The sequence below is a fragment of the Sapajus apella genome, unplaced genomic scaffold, assembly GCF_009761245.1.
Source record: "Sapajus apella isolate SASKATOON/1434 unplaced genomic scaffold, GSC_monkey_1.0 scaffold2, whole genome shotgun sequence".
In the NCBI taxonomy this organism is placed as follows: domain Eukaryota; kingdom Metazoa; phylum Chordata; class Mammalia; order Primates; family Cebidae; genus Sapajus; species Sapajus apella.
The window spans coordinates 40465531-40486910 of record NW_022436942.1 but is presented as its reverse complement, the minus strand read 5'-3'; the positions used below and the strand labels follow the sequence as shown (position 1 = coordinate 40486910).

The 21380-nt window shown below is 34.6% G+C and overlaps 1 protein-coding gene across 26 annotated transcripts in view; it reads left to right on the top strand.

Annotated features, from left to right (window-relative positions):
- The window catches only part of PPFIA2 (PTPRF interacting protein alpha 2), a 485005-nt gene that overhangs the window by 198937 nt on the left and 264688 nt on the right, over positions 1–21380 (top strand). Inside the window, exon 1 of one of the 26 annotated variants that reach the window (XM_032296809.1) lies at positions 12895–13123. The exons of the other annotated variants lie outside the window; for them this stretch is intronic. Coding sequence (XP_032152700.1) covers positions 13121–13123 — 3 coding nt within the window. The 5' untranslated portion in view covers positions 12895–13120. Of the gene's footprint in view, positions 1–12894; positions 13124–21380 lie in introns of those variants that run through there. 26 annotated transcript variants of the gene reach the window in all.

Here is a 21380-nt window from a genome sequence, read left to right as displayed (position 1 = left end):
TCATTGTTTGGAAAGATGGTTGAAATGCAGTATCCAAAGCACTTGCTATAGCACCTGGAATGTGTTCAATGAATGTTAGTTTAGTGACTTCATTCATAAATCCTAACAACAGCTAAGGGAGTCATGAATTAAAGTTCTCATTATTTAAAGGAAAGTAAGCATTTGAATATTATTCTCACTATTTTTAGGAAAGGATAGTTCTTTTCCAGAAAGCCACGTTAGTGTTCTAGACTACTCCCTTGTTTGTTACATTTTTTTTTCTAGGTACTGGTTATGGTTGCTATAGATGTCAATAATTATTCCTATTTTTCTGGTTAAAATATTAGTCACATGGAATTTTTATAGAGTGTCAAAGAATCATACAACATATTATGGTGGAATTTCACCCAAGTCCCCAATTATCTTTGTTTTTTCTCTTTTAGTTACCTCTTTAAATAAAATATAGCACTGATTTATTTAAATAGTCAATAAGTTTGAGACCAATCTGACCAACATGGAGAAACCCCATCTCTACTAAAATTACAAAATTAGCCAGGCATGGTGACATGTCTGTAATCCCAGCTACCCAGGAGGGTGAGGCAGGAGAATCACTTGAACCCAAGAGGCAGACATTGTGGTGAGCCGAGACTGCACCATTGCACTTGCACCAGCCTGGGCAACAAGAGTGAAACTCCGTCTCAGGGGAAAAAAAAAAGTCAATAAGTTCACAGTTCACAGTTACCCTACAGCAAAGAGTGCAGAATTTTGTTTTAGATTGAAGCTGGACTTTTGATATCTGAATTTGATATTATCTAAAATGTATAATTAATCAATAGAGGTTTTTAGTAATAAAATTAGAATTTAAAATTTACACAATATAACTTTGGTTTCTAGTTAAATTGAGTATAATTCCATAAAGTGAGCACAATTTCCATAAAATATAAATTCAATTTGTCATGGGCAAATAATTTTCCTCCCACCACCAAAATCTAGGTGCTGGAAAATATTATTTTCTTTTCCCTTCTAGTACACCCACCCCCAGCACCTGCCGTGCTTCTCACTGCCAGGCTTAGGGCATGATTAGGAGCTGAGAAGTCACATCTTGGTAACTCTTTCCCTATTAGACAATAAAACATGCAGAGAATCAGACGTTTTCTGGACCAGTGATCCTCACATTTTTCAGGCCCAACTACTCTGACTTACCATAAATCCATTGCTGTCTAAGCCAATGCTCTTTTACTTCCTAAATCTAAACACCTACAAAACATGATCCATCTAGAGAAATATTTTTAAAAAGCCAAGTCTCTCTGAAATGTAAAAAAAAAAAAAAAAAAAAAAAAAGTTTAAGAGAAATTTAACGTATAATAAATAGCATGTATTTTAATATGCAAATATTCAGGCATGACCAGGCATAGTGAATTCATTAGGTACTTTTACTTATACCTAAGATCTCTGTGGATGTGATAGATGAGGTATAATATTGGCAAATTGAGTGACTGGTAATGGGACTTTCTGCAATGTTTTTAAATAAAATAGATTTCTCCTAGATGTACATGATAATTCTATTACTGGGAAATTCGCTGTATGTTTAACAGTGTAGAAGTGACTTTCCTTTTACTGGAGCTCCTGGCATAACTACACAGCAGCATGCACCACCACAGTCTGCATTTGCCTTCAGTAATTGCAGGCTCTACACTGGGCTAGAGAGACCTTGTGAGAATGTAAGAGTGATTTAGATATTGCACACAAATTTGGGAAAAAAAATGGTGATGAGCTGTGAATACTATGAATCCCCTGAAGACCCGTATGTACAAAGAGGTTCCTATGGCTTGGAATATAACTCAGGTTATATGGTCTTAGAACTTGTCCTAAAGAAATTCAGAGTCTGGAAAACACCACAGGCTTACCTCTTTCTCGGATAATTTTTTTTTTTTTTTAAACAGAGAGAGTCTCACTCTGAGCCCAGGATGGAGTGCAGTGCTGTGATCTTGGCTCACTATAACCTCTGCCTCCTGGATTCAAGTGATTCTCCTGCCTCAGCCTCCTGAGAGGTGCCTGTAACTGGGATTATAGGCACAAGCCACCACACCCATCTAATTTTTGTATTTTTGGTAGAGATGGGTTTCACCATGTTGGACAAGCTGGTCTTGAACTCCTAACCTCAGGTTATCCACCCACCTCAGCCTCCCAAAGTGCTGGGGATTACAGACATGAGCCATGGTACCAGGTCTCTCAGATAATTTTTATTAGTGGTGCTCTGAAGATTCCTGTGGCATCAGTGGATTGATTACCATTGTGGTCCTACTACCTTGCGGTTTATAAGCTGTTCCTTAGTGATGGTCTGTATTCTCTGCCACATTCTGAGTATTGTGCATTTCCCACTGTTATCCGAAATTTACCAACTGAGCAGGACCCCTAATCCGAGTCTTCATTCTACATTCACAGGACTGCAGAATTCCAGCAATGGTACAATTTCTATTTTGACAGTGCTTTTGCAGGACAAGCATATGAAAATTCTGGACCAGGGTTCTGGACTGGCATGGGAACTGGAGGAATATTGAGGTATTTGTTTGGCAGCAGTGTTGCAGCAACACCCTTTTCAGACAGGTGGTACCCCCCATCTTATACTCCATTGAACTCTAGCACACAGAATAGTCATCTTACTGCTTAGTGGAGGTCCAGCTCAAACTCTGACCTGAGAATCAGAACTCCATCAGGATATGGTGGCATCAGGAGATGATAAAGTAGAAAACCGAAGAAAAACATTGGTTGCAAAATTTCTGCTTTTTCTTATCTTTCTCTTTAAAGAAAGTGCATCCTGTTAACAATTGTGGAAAGAGAATATTGAAAAGTTGTGTTATTTGAGAGTTAATACACAAACAAATACTTGTGTATTATATGTTAGTGTAGCATGCATATGTATATCTCAGTTTTTGAAAGTATTGATTACTGTGGAAGGCTGAAAATGTATTGTTTAATTTCTAAAACCTGTGAAGTCATAAGAAACATTAAGAATGAAGGTGTTATACAAATAGAAAGCAAATACCAAAAATTTCTATCTTAGATGGTTTTAGTTTTTAAGTCATTACCTCAATGATACTCTCTTTTGTATTATATATTTGTGGCTTACTATACTTTAAGCATTTAACTCAAACTTTGTACTATTAAATATGCTACTTTATGGGTTCTGATTGTTTTTGAGCTTGGGAGCTTGGAATTCTTTAGTAATGATTACTGTGATTTGGAAGCGCCTTGTATAGGAAAATATGGAAAATAAGCATCTAGGAGGTTGTTATGACTGATTGTGTGCTGATGGAAATGCTTGAAACCTCCATATTTCACCAATTCCTAATAGGTAATATTCAAATACTTTAACAGTCATCTTATAATAGCAAAAGCATGCAGTTCTGTGCAATCTCAAGAATAGAGGTAACACTCTGTTTCAGTCTCACATTAAAATGGAATAATTACATAATAATATAATTTTTCATGTAAAATCAATTTAGGTACAGTCAGATAATTATGAACAAAATGAATGTTTAAAGAGACATTCAAATCTATGCTAGAAGCATGTGGGGCTGTCCCATTAGCTATAGCAGCTCTTCTTCATCCTACTGGCAATAGTTGCCTAAAAACTGCTCTAGAGAATGGGCACAAGGTAAACTATCACCCCATTAAGGCCATGCTGCCTGAGCACATTCTCATCTTGGAGATTATTACTATCAGTGCTGGAGAAGGTAATGAACATTCTTGTAGGAAACCTGGACCTTATTTCTTTGTCTCCTGAGAAAACTAACTCAAAAATAAAGATATATTTTTAATAAGCTTTTTTAAAGAATACTTTTAGTTTTACAGAAAAATTGTGAAGATAGCACAGAAAGCATATACTCACACCAAGTCCTTCTTATTTTTAACATCTTACACTAGTATGGTATATTTGTCACAGCTAATGAACCAATTTTGATGTATTATTATTAACTAAAGTCCAAGCTTTATTCATATCTCCTTGGCTTGTTCCTAAGGTCCTTTTTGTGTTCCAAGATCTCTTCTAGGATACCACATTATATTTAGCCACCATATCTTAGCTATCCTTGTTTTTGATGACTTTGACAGTTTTGAAGTATACTAGTCACATATTTGAAAGAATATCCCTGAACTTGTATTTGTCTGATATTTTTCTCATGATAAGGTTAGGGTTATGGGTTTGAGGAAGAAGACCGTAGAAGCAAAGCACCATTAACATCACATCATATGAAGAGTACATAATGTCAATATTACATGTCACTCTTGAAGTTAACCTTGATCACCTGCCTGGGGAAGTGTTTGTCAGGTTTCTTCACTATAAAGTTACTTTTTCCCTCCCACTTCCATACTGTACTCTTTGAAAGAAAGTCATTATTTGCAGTCTACCTTTAAAGAGTAGAGAGTTATGCTCCACCTACTTAAGGAAGAGTACCCATATAAGTTACTTTGAATTCTGTAAACCTTTGCAACATTTATATATTCTTCACATTTATTCATTCATAGCATCATTTATTTATGTGAGTATGGATTCATGGATATTTGTTTTATCCTTTGAGTCATAATCCAATACTACTTTATTCCGTTGCTCAAATTTTGCACACTTTGGCCATTAGGAGCTCTATTAGCTGCTGTCCTTTTGACAGACCCCATCATTTTGTGTGTGTGTGTGTGTTTGTGTGTGGTTTATTTATTGCTATGTTGCTGTTGTTTTTAGCACTTTCTGGCACTACAAGATGTTCCAGGCTTTTCTTGTGTATTTCCCACCCCAGTCCTAGAATCAGCTAGGCTCTAGGTAGGATCTAGGTATTGTTAAAGCCAAAATTGCACCTGGCAAAGTTAAACAGTAAAAGCAGTAAGTGGAAGATTCATTCATGGCAGCTGCAGTCATGGAGAATCCACAACTTAATACTTAATCTGAGCTCAGTACTCCTTAAAACAAATGGTGGAAGAAGTTTTAAGAGCTGGGATGGGGGGAATCCTAGGCCACTTTTGCTTGCTATTTTCCTTATCCATTGGAAAAGTAAACGTTCTTTGATCTTTATGACAGGAGGCAGTTTTACAAAATGAGCCATCATGCCCTGAAAAGTTGGGGTCTCGTCCTCCCAGAGCCTGGAAGATGGGGAAACTATCTTATGATTACATTGCAAAGGAATGGCTTCCAGATCCCTGAAAAAGACATTCCTGGATATAAAACTGGCTAGAGGCTATTTAAAAGATTTATATCTCAAAGGAGCATAGAAATATTTATATTCAAAAAATTTCTAAGGTAAAACTTCAGAAAAGAGAAATCAGGAGACTAAAGTCAGGAAGAAGCTTGTTAAAATTTAGTCAAGCTGAGGGAAACTTTAAGGTTATTTTAGTCAGTATTATCTTTGTTACTGGTGTCCCATTACGTCTAGGATCACTCAGCAGATAGAGCAAAGTAAACATATGTGTACTCTAACTACTGCCTATGCACATATTTATAAAAACTTCTATGTATGTATTTGCATTTGTTTCCTGTGCATGCCCTGTGGTAACAAATTATCACAAACTCAGTGGCTTAAAACTATATAAATTTATTCCGTTACAGACTGGAAGCCAGAAGTCCTAATGTGAGGTGCTGGGAGAGCCATGCTCCTTTCCCAGGGTTTCTAGAGGAGAATGTAGTCCTTGCCTCTTGCAGACTCCTGTGGCTGTAAGCATTCCATGGTGTCTGCACTCACTCCAATCTCAGCTTGCATGGTTGCATTGCCTCCACATCTGTCTCAATGATCTCTCTTGCCCTGTCTTAAAGGACATGTGTGAGTGCATGTAGGGCCCACCCAAAAAAAACAAAATAAACTCTTCTCAAGATTCTTAATTAAATCCCATATTTTGCCATATAAGGTAATATTCATAAATTCCAGGGATTAGAACAGATAACTTTTATTGGAAGTCTCCAATCACCCCACTGCAGTATCCATCTACATCTATATTAAACTGAACATGAGTTAATCCTGATGTTTCTAACCAGAATCCAGTAACACACCAATCATTCTAGTCTTCAAGCTTGCTTGTCTGTAACTTCCAACTCCAATATGAGAACCATGGCTCCCAGCATCAGCCACCATTTACTTAATTGTCCAATTCCATTATACATGTACAGTGGTTTCAGAATTGTTAACTTGTAGCCTGGAGCCAGTCAACTCCTAAGCAAGACAATTCAATAAATAAAAGTCTTTTTTGTCTGATCTTTTCCATCAGACTCAGGAGTCTGATCAAAAAAATGCCAAATATTCAAGAAAATATTATCAGGTTTTTTGATTGCTTTAAAGACATATTCTGTCTAATTAATGAAAGAAAACTATTTGTTGAGCAGTAACCATTTTTTCACCAGTCTTTTTTTATTTTTCAATGAAAGAAGAGACTGCCTTTTCCAAATTGGCATAGAAGCTGTAAAATCACCTGGGAAGCCACCAAAACTGATTTACTTTGTTGCATATTTCTTCTCAGAGTTTATGATTTTCATTTGGCTCTTGACTTCCCACCACAGAAGACAACTCCTCTCATGAGACCTTCTTACAGAAACATTAATTTTACATAAAATTATCTTGCATTAGTAGGGACAGCTGTTGAGGAGGAGCCCATGAACAGAATTGTCAGATGTGAATGTGCCATGAACCATTTCCCACAGCTGAATTCATTTGAATAGGACTCATTAAAAAAAGAAAATTCCTGCCAATGAACTGTTTGTAATATGGGGGGAAATGTGGAAATAGCCTAACTGATTCTATGTAAGATCCTAAATAGTTTTATTTTATAATAGAAGACTATTTAACAATATGTATCAACACTGAAAAATTTCAAACCTAAATGTTAAATTTAAAAAGTTGTTTATGCAAATGTTTAAACACATAATGATAATATGTGTTATTTATAAGTTAATACCTGTGAATATAATGTGCAAGAATTTGCATGGGAGTAATAGATTACAGTTTCAGGACAGGAGGCACCTCTGGGGAAAGGGATAAAGAGTAATGAAATGAGGAGGCATTAGCTTTAATTGTTTTTGTGATATATTTGTTTTCCTAAAGAGAGATCTAAATATAATATAGCAGTATGAAAATATCTCTTAAATCTTAATGATAGCCGGGCGCGGTGGCTCACGCCTGTAATCCCAGCACTTTGGGAGGCCGAGGCGGGTGGATCACGAGGTCAAGAGATCGAGACCATCCTGGTCAACATGGTGAAACCCCGTCTCTACTAAAAATGCAAAAAATCAGCTGGGCATGGTGGCGCGTGCCTGTAATCCCAGCTACTTGGGAGGCTGAGGCAGGAGAATTGCCTGAACCCAGGAGGCGGAGGTTACGGTGAGCCGAGATCGCGCCATTGCACTCCAGCCTGGGTAACAAGAGCGAAACTCCGTCTCAAAAAAAAAAAAAAAAAAAAAAAATCTTAATGATAGATATCGGATATACCATTTTATTTCTATACTCTTCTACATGTTATTTTCATTTAAATAGGCCAAAATACCTTAGAATTCTAAACTGCAATAATACTTGAGTATAGATAACTAATTATTTAAATATATGAATTTTTGTTTTGAATACTCCATTGTATCAATAAAACAATGTGAACGATGTATTAACAAAAGACAATGTTTGTGCAATCTTCCCTTGAAATACTTTTTAGAATCCTAGTTGAGAGCCATATTTATTTAAAATTTAAAATTGATAAATTCTCCCTGTCCTAAAGTTTCTTCCTCTAATAAAAGATACATTTTTACATGCATTTTAATATCAATTTAATCTCTGCATAGTTCTTTGGCTGACAAAGCATTTTCCCATATAAGAGACCAAGCCTGTTTCGTGGAATAGGGTGGGGGCTGGCATGGACAACAAGGAATGAACTAGGGAAAAGAGAGTATGAGGTAAAGTCAGAGCTCAGTTGTGTCCATAGGTCATTCTAAGAATGTTGGCTTATGGTGAGTTTACAGGGAATATTTACTAGCTGTACACATTTGTATGGTTAAACATGCAGAAACTCTGATAGATTAAATCACTTTCCCCAAATCAGTTGTTGAGTTTATATAAAACACAGCTCTTTCCATTCTTAATTGCTAAGTCTTATGATAAATATTTCTTCTTAAATATTGAAGAAGACTTCAAAAGGTTTATTTTATTTATTCCCTTGTTTGGTCTTTTTATTACCTTGTTACTGTCATTTTATTTTGGTTTGTTTGCTTTGATAAGGCAAGTGTAAAGGAGTTGGTGAGAAGTAGAATCTGCCAGATATGGGCTATAAACACAAATATCTATTGGCTCTCTCTCTTTCTTTCTCTCCCCTCTCTTGTTTTCCTACATTGTGGGAATTTATGCAGATAAGCAAACCCCTCTTCTGGAATGCTAATTATCCCTGGAGGGTTAAAACTTTAGTTAAATTTGAGTTTCTTTAATCAGATTTGATGGAAAGAAATTGAAGTTAGTGATATCAAATTGAGGAAATAAAACTTATTCTAAGCAATCATGCCTAACAGCAATGGGAAATGAGAAATTAAGAAATACAGAAGTGTGTAAAACATTAACCTAAGTGTAGTAGCATCTAAATGTGGAGTGCTAGAGTTTGAGCTCAGTAATTGACTACTTAGTTCTCTATTTAGTAGAGTGATTCTTCAAAGAGGTTCAGTGACACTGTGTTAACATTTAAGGAGATTAATGCAAGTTCTTACATTTTTATCCCAAATTCTACTGCCCCTCTACAGCAGTGGTTCTTAAACTTTAGCATGTATAAGAATCACCTGGAAGTTATTAAAACACAAATTTCTGGGCCCCACTGATACATTAAAGCATGGGTAACAGGATTCCATTTCTAACAAGGTCTCTTATGACGCTATTGATGCTAATTGTGGGGAAAACACATCAAGTTCTTCTCCTAAGTCACTGTTTCTTCTTAATTTTCATTGCCAGCTTCTTGTCTTCTCCAGACATTCTAAGACTGAAATATGGTAAATGCAGACCTTGGTTATTTGGTGATCTCATCAAATGTCACCCGATCTCATGACTTTAAATACCATTTGTAGGTCAAAGGCTCTCAAATGTTTATTTCCTGCCCATATTTCTCCCTTGACCTTCAGACATGTATATGCAAATGCCTACCCAACGTCTCCATTTCTATTTCTAATACACATCTCACTTGACTAGTCTTAAAGTAGAACTCTTGCACTTTGTCTCTAAACTGCTCCTCTCAGAGTCTTCCCCATCTTAATTGATGACAATTCAATTCTGGTGGGTTGGTATAAAATCTTGAAATCATCCTTGAGTTCTCTCTTTCACACAAAACAACCCATACAGACATCTGATCACATTTCACCACCTCCATTGCTGCCACCCTAGTCTAAGCATCATCTCTCATCTGGATTATTACAATAGTCCTCTAGCTACATATCCTAAACTCTGCTTCTACCCTGGTTCCTCTATGGTCTGTTCTCAACACAGCAGCCGAAGTGATGCTAAAACTCATTTTTTGTTATTATTGTCCTCAAAACCCTCCAGACTACCTATAGTACTCCAGTTAAAAGCCAACATGCTTAGAATGACCTGTGGACACAACTCAGCTCTGACTTTACCTCATACTCTCTTTTCCCTAGTTCACTCCTTGTTGTCCATGCCAGCCCCATCCTAATCTGCAAAACAGGCAGTACATTACACCTTAGGGCCCTTGTATTTTCTGTTTTCTCTAATAAAATGCTTTTACTCCTGATACCCACATGCTCACTTCTTTCAAGTCTTTGTTGAAATATAATCTTCTCTATGCTACCTACTGGGACTTCCGAATTTAAAATGGTAATTCCGCTTCCCTCATCCTCAGCATTTCCAATCTTCCTGAACATCCTCTATTATATTTCCCAAAGCATATGTCCTGTCTCTTGTTATATAAAACATATTTATTGTGTATTTTTATTGTTTATCTACACTAGAACCTAAACTCCATCATGTTTTGTACAATAATATATCCATGCACTAAGAATAGTGCCTTATACCCATAAATATCTATGTAATGGAGGAATTGATCATCAAGATCTGTAACTTTTCTTAAATATTTTCATGATAATATCAACATTTGCTCTTTATTGTGAATATGCAGTAATTGTGCTATGTATTCATCATGCCTTACCATTTTTAATGTTCACAACCAACTTTTGAGGTAACGATTTTTGTGCTTATTTTGCAAGGGAAGAAGCAAGTTCATTGGGATATAATAACTTTCTAACACTACAACCTAGTGGGGGTAACATTTAATTCAATATACTTCAAGAGTTATACTCTTAATTACTATACAGTGAATCCTGCTTTTTACTTTTTGGGACTTTTACTTATTATCAGATTGTAAATATGAATAATGTGTCTAAGTTTTAGAAACTGATCCACTGTTAGTGTACTGACAAAAATCAAATACTTAACCACAAAAGATTGCAGGGAAGGCACTGTTCTAGTGAAGATTCGGTAAGAACATGTTACACCTTGAGATCCCTCATAGCCAGCTAGTTCTCTTCTCCCTTAGAGCTCATCTTTTGTTTTGACTGAACATCTGCAGAGGTCAGACATGGGGCAGGCCAGGCATGGTGTCAGGCCCTGGAAAAAATGGTAAAACAGAGAACTCATTAACAGTCTAACAGGAAGAAGGAAAAATACTTTTTGATATGCACTCTAGTTGAGGCATGTTGACATTAGAATAAGTGGCCTATAGAGAACATCTAAGTTTACCAAGAGTATAAAGGGAGGCATCTCAGGGATCAGGTTAGATGAGTAGATGGTCCACAAAACATTGGTGTGAAAGGCAAGAGGGAATCTAAGTACACACAGTTATTTTATTTGGCATTGCATGGCAAAAGTACAGAGTAAGAAAGAATTGATTTTTCAATTCTATATTTTTGGATGCCTTTGTTTGTAATTAGGACCATACTGTTCTTTTTTACACTTCCTCCCTTACCTCTTTCTCTTTTTTTATTTCTTTCTCTTTGTAAGTGTTGAAATAAGGAGATGGTGTCTCCATTGTCAGTGGGGAGGATTTGTGAGATAATGAGAAAAGTCAAATGTTTAAATACTGAAATTCATATACTACATAATTGTCCCAGCAGAATTTTTTTAAACTTTAATTACATCAAAGAATATCTTCTGTTGCCTGGTTTCTCCATAAATGTTCCAGATTAAATTTTTCATTTTGCCTACAATATACACACATATTTAAGTGCTTTGTTGGAAGATGCTTATTTTTCATTTCTTTTGAAATTATTTCTCCTTCTGCTTCCCAGTCAGATTTTAGGGCTATATTATACTCTTTAAATAGTATATACTTAATAAATCAATATTTACAGATGTAAAACCATAAACCTGTAAGTAACTGGTGGGGAACTTATCATGGATTTAAAAAAATGTTTAACTTTCCCATCAGTCTTAACTGGTATATTTCAAATATAGCCAATTTTTCTAGCTATGTCATGTTAACCTAAAAAAACAACAACAAATATTTATTCATTTCCTCTTCTCCTTACCACACCTCAGAGAGGATTTTCCAATGGTGAAGTTATTTCATACTTTTCTTCAAAACTCTCTCCTCTCTTTCTCTGTGTGTGTGTGTGTGTGTGTGTGTATATATATGTATATATATATATATATACACACACACACATATTTATACATATATACATGTATATATGTATATATGTATATATGTGTACATATGTATAAATATATGTATATATGTATAAATATATGGAGAGAGCATGTAATGCATTATATATAATGCATGTAATATATACACATATATGTATTGAGTAATCTGTAATAAACTCAATATATTTATTTTTAATTGAATAATCTTCAGTAGTCAATTTGCCATTCACATTTCTTGTTATTCATTTAGGAAACTGAATAAATTGATTTTTTCAATATAAAATTTAAAATTTTGAATATTTAAGAAAAAGTTTTAATTTTTTAATTTTCTGAAATAAAGACTTTGGGGAAGCAATACTTCTCTTTGGTTGGTAGCTAAAATAAAGTTGTTGATATTTCTTAGTGTGACATTTGAGTGGTTTAGAAAATATAATTAAAAGCTATTACTTTTATGGTAAAGCAACATTAAAATTTCAGATAAAAGTACATGCTATATGTAGTATTAAGTATTCATGAGTATGTTAGAGTAAAATTTGGAAATTATGCTAAGCCAGAGATGATTACCATGTAGATAGTTCAGAACAGATGACACATTTTTTTCTTGTTTCATGTTAATCTTCAACTAATTGATATGGAAGTAAATAATAGTTGTCAGCTTTGTTGTGATTTTGATGAATTTTAAGTGCTTTGGTAATTAATTCTCATAGTGTATTCTTTGTATGCTGACATGCTGATTATATTTATAACACTCATATATTCACTGAAAACTTAGATTTGATGATGTGTGAAAATGAATCTGAGGAACGGTTTTGAAAATCTGGCTTTGCTTGTTTTTTTGCCACCTGCCTGATTTAGTGAAGTGTCTAATAGCACAGTTTGCTAATGCTTTCTTCCTAGATGTTACCTTGTGTTTTATTCTGGTTTTATTTAGAAAAGGTAGATTTGCACACAGTTACAATAAAGGCAGCATGAGTGAAGGAGTTTGTCAAGTTATAATCATAACAAGGGAAATTTTCACATAATTCCTAAAAATAAAAGAATAAATTCCTATAAATTTTCCTATTTTCTGTGATGCATATCTTCTTGCTCCTAAACTTTCATATCCTCATATAAAGCAATACATGAGTGTCCATAAAGAGATCTCAGTCTTTTTTAGTTTGAAATACCCTCAGTAGTAGTGTGTGTGTGTGTGTATGTGTGTGTGTGTGTGTTTGTGTGTGTTTTGTGTGTGTGTGTGTTTTGTGTGTGTGTGTTTGTGTGTGTGTGTTTGCTGAGGGGTGGTTCTATCTTAAGAACTTTTTTCCTTCCTTCCCTCCTTCCTTTCCAACACAGTATCTAGAAGGAGAGGGAAATATATGTATTTTTTGTGGTATTGAGTTAGATGTTCTTCATTTTATGTGTCTCAACCTGATCTCATGGCACCTACTACAGTGAGATTCTGCCTTTCAGGATATTGAGCATCATGACCTAGTGTCCACTGAAATATGGTGGGTACCATCTTGTCTTTCAAGTGTTGTTCTGAAATCCAGTGCTGGTGACTCTAGATCTGGCTTTTGCCAATAATCAATAGTTTCCAAATTCCAGAACCCTCTTTTCCTGAACCCAGTCCTCTTGAAGTCCACCAGCATTATCAGAACTTCTTCTGCATACCCTTTGCTGTTTATTGCCCTGAAGATTTCAAGTACACATTTCATCTCCAAGCTGTTGTGTACCAGACCATCTGATACTCTCATGTCCACTCAGCTAGACAACCTTTTACCCAATACAGGCAATTTTGCATATACTGAGACATCTATATGTATATGCCATTATAGTCCAAGAAGATTTTTGCTATAACAATAAGTTCAAATTTATTGTTCACATATTTGAAACCTTCTTGTTTCATGGTGGTCAGAGCACCTGCTAAAACTGGAACTTCTCTGAAGATGTTAGGACTTGACAGGACTGTACTGGGGGAAGCAGGAAGCTTCCCCCTAATTATCCATTTCTCCAGTCCACCTGAATCTTTCAAACTACTCCATCTTCTCGCTTCTCAGAATTTCAACACTGAGCAGGGAGCAAGCCATTTGCATCTCATGTCTATTCTTCTTTTTCTCATCTTCTTGCTTCCCTCCTCTACTTCTGAAAGACTTCTTGTGTGTCAGTCACTTTATCTGCTCTCACTTCTGACTTCATGAACTGTCTTTTCAGTTTTGGTTCTTGGGTTGTTTCTGGAAAAGTTCTTCCTCTCCCTCTTGAAAGCGTGCCTTGCTGTGAATTTTTTAGATAAATTTGAAACTCAATGTTTAACAGTAAATTATTAGTCTTTAGGGTCCCTCATAGACATTTTAAAAGTAATAAAATGTAAAAAGGAACCAATATAATCTCTAAGAGGGAAAATGCATTAATAGTGTTTCAAAATATTTTTTCCTGATACATAATATTTGTACATCTTATGAAGTAGGTGTGATATTTTGTTACATGCATAGAACATGTAATAATCAAATCAGGGCATTTAGGACATCTGTCACCTTGACCATTTCTTGATTTTATATGGTGGGAACATTTCAAGTCCTCTCTGATAATTATTAGTATTTTGAAATATACAGTACACTCTTGTTAACTATAGTCACCCTACTCTGCTCTTGATTTTTAGAACTTATTCCTTCTATCTACCTCTGTGTTTGTACCCATTCATCAACCTCTCATTTTCTCCCTCTTTCTACACACACCCGCTTCCCAGCCTCTGATAACTACCATTTCACTCTCAACCTCCATGAGAGTAAATTTTTAGCTCACACATATGAGTGATGCATACAATATTTGTCCTTCTGTGCCTTGCTTATTTCACTTAACATAATGACCCACATTTCCATCCATGTTGCTGTAAATGACAGGATTTCATGTTTTTTATGGTCAAATTGTATTCTATTGTGTGTGTGTGTATGTGTGTGTGTGTGTGTGTGTGTGTGTGTGTGTGTATATATATATATATATAAACATTTTCTTTATCCATTCATTTCTTTTTGGTAAAAAGTCTAGCAAGGGAGTGATAATTTAAAGACAAATATGATATTATTGTGCAAATTTACTAGGATGGGACAGTGACTTCAGGAAATATACATGTAAACTTAGAAACCATTATAATTAAAGAGTATTTTTGGTATAATAGTGATAATTTCTAATTCATTGTTCATATATTTGTAACATGAAACTATTTCTAATTCAGAGCAACTTTTGCACACAAATTTAGTTTTCTGCCCCCCAAAATTCACAAATTTTCAAACGTGGAAAGTTTCAAGCGGTAGAAAATTACTGCAGAAAGTCTGTAACTCAGTGCAGTCTACCAGGACTTAATTTGGAATAAATTTGATCATCTAGGTTGTACTTTTTTTGAATAACCTAGGCTTAAAGAATAGAATAAGAAAGTTACTGAAGATATAAACTATTTTAAAATATATGCATAAATTTGATGAATTCTACAATTGTTAGTAATATTTGGAGAATATAAGTACATTTATAGAATATCATTTTATACTAAAATGTTGTGATGTTATCTTTTTATATTAAAACATTGTGATGTCATTTATAACCATTATATATTTCAATACCTAAATACATTTTGAACATTTTATTCAATGCCCTTTCCATCATGGTTAAACATTTCATTTTATAAAATCCCTTTTTTCTACCAAGATACTGGTAACACTGGATATGAGACTGAGCTCTGAAACATTACTCAGAACATTAAGTGCCCCACACCAACATTATGATACAAAGTTGGGCTGTCAGCTATATTTAAGCCAAAAACAAAATACATGAAAAACACATTACTAACAAAAAAAAATTATAAGTGATATTTGTTAAATGGAGATGCCTTCTTGGTTGATGTAAAGGGGATTTTATTCTATCAGTGAAAACTGCTTCAATTAATATGTTGAGGAGGGAAATGCAAATAATAATTTTATAAGCATTTTTAGGCACTCTGCTTAAGAGAAGGAGGTTATGGCATGAGGAAAGCAAAGAAACAAACAGGGGTCATAGCTGTTGCTTTAAAAATAAAATGGGAATAAGGATAGATTTCATCATAATAAAAACAATTACCTGCTAATATCTAAAATTCTGCAAATGGGATAGATTATAATCAGAAAAAGTTACACTTCTGGTAACTGAAAATATTCAAGGAGAAGCTAAATAATTTCTTTGGTTGGTAGGTAGAGTAAAAGAAATTTCTAACTGTATAGTATTTTATCTATTTCATTAATGGTTCTTTGCATTTTCTATGCAGAGTCTTTTTGTTTGCAAGCAACAGAACCCATGTAAATTAGATCAAGAAAAGACAGTAAATTGCAAAGCTTTGAAGAGCCTCACAAAACCTGAGGATGGTAGTGAAAGGACTACTTGATCTCATGGCAACTGGAAAACTTTTGGGAGCTGAGCTGTCTGATAGTCTCTTAGGGACTGTATGATTTTCATCTCAAGTTCCTTTTTTCTCTCTGCTCTGCTCTATCTTCATCTTCTACAAATTGACTTAGTCATCAGCTTGCACAAATCTGAAAATGTCCACCCTGCAACTCAAGGGTACATAATCTTCCAGCTTCAAAGTCTACGGCTTACTAGTGACAATCTTTCTATCTCGAATTTGACTGGATTTGCTCGTCTGTTAAAGCCAGGTCACCCAAGTCAAAAGTTTTCTGTACAACAAATGTCATGGCTGCTTTTATTTCCAAAGACAATTTTTGATCCAAGTAACTGTGGCCAAAGATTGTGGTTTGGGGTTATAGTTATATATTACATTGAGATCATGCTGACCTTTTAGGAATTGAGCAGTTCATTTATCAAGAAATGTGTCCATTATACTTATTTCCTAATTATATCAAATTAATTAATTCTAAATTATTTGCATAAGAGATTTAATAAACCTTGCTCTTTGAATTTCTCATTTTCAGATTCTACTGTCCTTATTATTTCTTACCAGTACCATTATTATTAAAGCCTTTGAATTCATCTCTTTGCCTCCAGCCTTACTCCAGCCAAGTGTACCTTACCTGTGATACTCTCTTGTTTAAAAAAATAATAAAAATATTTAAAACCTCCTCATTACCCTTAGAAGAAAATCTATCCTTTAATTATTCTAAAAAGCTCCTGGGACAGTAGACCCTGTCTTCCTTTCTGTCTGATGTCTTGCTATATCCTCACGTGACAACATCTGAATCATCCTTCTCACATGTTGGTTATTAATTATCATCATCCTCTTCCTCATGATTGTTTCATTTTGTTTTTTTTCTTTGTAATTCGTCTAAACATGATCTATTTATATTTTAGGGGATTCTTCATTTTTATTCAGCATTCCACATAAGCTTTAATTCACCCAGAATGTCCTCTGTGATCTTTTGATGTTGGGTTTTGTTTCCTTTGTGTGCGTGTGTGTGATTTCATGATATACTCCATTTATCCTATTATCATATTTCTACTCTGGTGATTTAATTCTCTCTCTCTCCCACTATTCTATAGTGTTCTGAAGGGCAGGCACATTATCATTCATCTCGAATATGTAGTGCCACATTGAATTCTAGACACATTACAACTAGCTATTCAATAGGTATTTTTGGATGAATAAATTATTTAATATTTATGCGAATTTGATTTACTGGCATGGCTTCTATTCGCTGGGAATAAGTAAACTGGTAGCAAAGTAATTCAAGTTATTGCTTTGAAATTATTTTTATAATTCAGATCAAAGAATTGAAACTTCCTGCATCTTAAATTTATAAAAGTTTAAGAGTAAGTTAAGGAATTTATAATGATGTCTGTCAAACAACAGACCATTTTAAAGGGAAATCAGATGACTTAATATATTTGTCTGAGGTTTCTTAATTGTATAAATACTGCATAGAAACATAGTAAGATTTCTACTTAAAAGTCACAATTCTAAATCATTTTAAGTTTCAATCACAAGTCTGACTTCTATCTCTAATAAGGACAGAATGTCTAAAACATTGCAAATACGTAATATTCAAATTTGTAGAGATTCCTTTTTAAGCATATATATTAATATAATGTAGTTCTTTTTTTCTTTTCTATTCGCTTCAATTTTCTCTTGGCTTATCCAGGGTTACTATTTACTATGTACCACTACGGAGACTGTACCCTTTTCAGCTGACTGAGCTGGCTTTTCAACTGGAGATTATGGCTGAGCAGAAGTTGAATAGCTGTGGACATTCCAAGTGGTTTTTCTGTTCATTCCAGTTGCCATACTGAGCCTCCTTTTAAAATCATAAACTTGAACAATTTTTTAAAAACTTTGCCCTTTGGATCCTGTAGTCCACAAATTCCAGGTTTATTCACAAAGCTTACATTTCTGACCTAGGCTATTACATCATTTGATTGGATCTTGCATTTTGATGGCTCTTAGGAGAGGGTATTTAAGTTCTATTCTCCTTCTGACAGATAGAATTCTGTCAGAATTCTGCCTACTTTTAAAATTTCCTCCTTTCTTGAAGCTCCAAATTTACTAAAATCATATTCATTTGTATTCTGAATATCTGTGAAAGCTTTGCTTAACCACATAGTAGCTAGCAAAGTTTTTTATAAAGAGCCAGACAGTTGATATTTTGAGCTTTGGGAGGTCAGAGAGTTTGTGTCAGCTACCTAGCTCCGCTCTTGTGGCTCAACAGTGATAGACAATCCATGAAAGAATGTTGGTCATGGCTGTGTTCCAATAAAACAACTTCATGGATACTGAAAGTTGAATTTGATATAATTTTCACAAGTCATGTCATATTCTTTTAAAGTTATTTTTCTTATTTTAGTTTATAGCATTATATGTGTTGGTCTTCATAGTTTATTTTTTCTTTTATTTTAAGTTCAGGGTTACATGTGCAGGTTTATTACCTAGGTAAACTTGTGCGTGGGGTATGTTATACTGATTATTCCATCACCAAGACAGTAAACCTAGTACCCATTAGTTATTTTTCCTTATTCTCTCCCACCTGCCACCCTCCAATCCCCGGTGTGTGTTGTTCTCCTCCATGTGGAACATTTAAAAGAATAAAAAACATATGTAGCACCTGAACCATGCAACAAGTAGTCAGTTGGATTTGACCAGAGGAGCTGAAGGTGGCCAACCCCCTATTGGAAAATCACAATTTCTAAAGGCATTCAGCTGACATTGAACAAAAATGGCCTTGTTCACCTTTGTATTTTCAGTGCCTGGAGCAATCCTGGTATGTAGATCTATCTCTCTCTCTCTCTCCCTCTTTCTCTTTCTCTTCCTCTCTCACTCTCTGTGTGTTTCTCTCTCCCCCTTCCTCCCTCTTCTCTGTCTGCCTGTCTCTATTTACTCAGAATAAATATAAAGCTTATATTCTCTTTGGAAGGTTATTTCTTCCTGGTGGACTGTTGGATTGGGTTTTACCTCTCTAATAGTAGATTGAAAATAGCAGAAAAATACAAATTCAGGAAAATTAAGATATTACTTTATCATTTGATGCTGACAAAGTAAATGAAGTATTAGCAAATAGACTCAGGTGTCTTTTAGATAGGCTGGAAAAACCTATGATGACTTCGTTTTTATATGTCATTGGTTATATCTTTATGTAACACAGAAAATTACTTATTTTGGTAGTATTTTCTTTGTTTTATGTCCATTAAAATAAAAATAATTCTTTTGTGGGTTGTCAGTTTTATCTTTTCTCTAACACATTGACTCTGACAGACTGTGCCTTTCTTGATTCTAGATGGGGTCTTGCTACTTGCATTAATGAGATACAAATTAAGATGTTTGATATGAGCTTGCATTTGTTCTAAAATTGGGTCTCTAGCTACAGTGCGTTAATTTTAGAAAAATAATCTCAGGTTAGGATATGATACATTTTATTGACACAAACAATGTCATAAATGTCTCTTTTCATAGTTGTTAATATATTTTTATACTCATTGATTTCTATATAATAGTAGAGTGCTCAATGACTGTTTTATAGATAAAATATCATTTTCTGTTGTTTTTCATGCTGCTGATTCTGTTGTGTGGGTGAGCACTGCAGTCCCATGATTCTGAGAAAAATAAAGCTTGGCTTTAGCACATTTTCTCTACTGCTGATTATAGCGATAATTATTCTGATGTTGCTATGGAAATGCTTTTCACAACACATTTGTAGATAGTTTATAATATTGGCATTATTTTTCTGTTTATTTACTAATTTATAAATTGGTGAACTTAAATTATATTTTGTGGTCATAGACAATTATAAAGCATTGCTGCTTAGGGATGAACACAGGTACTCAGTAATTTGAATGGAAAGCCAATTCTGTTGTCAGGAATTTCTTTTATTTCCCCTTGTCCCTAGAAGTCAGTTATATTTGCCTGATTCCACTTATATATCAGCCAGGTTTGAAATAAATTCAGTCTAAATAAATTCTAGACTATATAAAATGTGTATGGATATTTTCTTCAGTAGAAAGCTGATACTTTATTTAATTCTATTCTGGAACATGGAATGTTGTGCCTTTTACCTAATCATTTTGTTGATCTTCTGAATTCCTGTTACCCATTTCACTATCTGAGTTCTTGATTTCTCTCAATTGGCCTGTCTGCTTCAAGGTGTATCCTCATAACCTCTGTTTACTGGTGGTGACTCCCCTAATTTTTGCTCACTTGATCAATGAAACTATCTCATTCACTCAAAAAAAAATATTGAAAATCTAGGAACTAAAATATTGAGGCGAATATAATAAATTAAAAGCCCTCTTTCATGGAACTTATATTCTAGTAGGAGTGATTGGTGGTGATGATAAATGTTGTCTTAGTTTGTTCAGTCTGCTGCAACAAAATACCACAAACTGAGTAGCTTATAAACAACAGATTTTATTTCTCACAGAAAGGAGGCTAGTAAGTCTAAGATCAAAGTGTAAACAGATTTGGAACCTGGTGAAAGCCCAGTAGATTTTTCACTCATAGGTGTTACCTACTTGTGTCCTTATGTAATGGAAGCAAGAAGCAGGCTCTCTCAGGACCCCTGTAAGGTCACTAACCCCTCATGACATCATCTAATCGAATTGCCTTCCAAAGTTGCCACCTCCTAATACCATCACATTAGGTGATAGAGTTCCAACATATGAATTTGGGGGGAACAAGAGCATTCAGTCCATCAGAAATATATAATAAATAAATTAAATAAGCATTAAGCACTAAAGAAAAAAAATAAAGCAGGGAACACTGAAGGTATGAGGGAAGGCTTACCTGAGAAGGTTCCATTTGGACAAAACTCAAAAAAGGAAGTGAAGAAGGAACCATGCATATGTTTGACTAGGGGAAGTGCTGTGTTCATGTGGACCTTGCTAAGATTAGTTAGAAGAGTTCGAAAGAGGCTAAGCTGATGTTTGAGATTAGGGAAATAAAAAATGCTGTTTCAAGCTAAAAAGAGTTATCTGAAAGTAGGAGATTAATTGACTTTCCTTAAAGGAGCAAGGGTGCATGTAGAAGATTAAATACTTACTCTAATATCTAAGTACTTAGAAAGGAGAAAATGACTCATCAATGTCCACTATTGAGACCTGAGACCTGGATTTTTTAAATAAGGATTTTTTGATTTTCTAATTTTACTTTTTTTTTAAACCAATGATGATTACTTAGACAAGAATTGTGGGAACATTTATAAGAATTTTGTTGTGTATCTATATTATTCTAGCCAAAAATAAAATATGTTCTGATTACTGAATTTTATAAACTAGATATGGTTCCTGCCTTTATGGAATTTGGAGTCT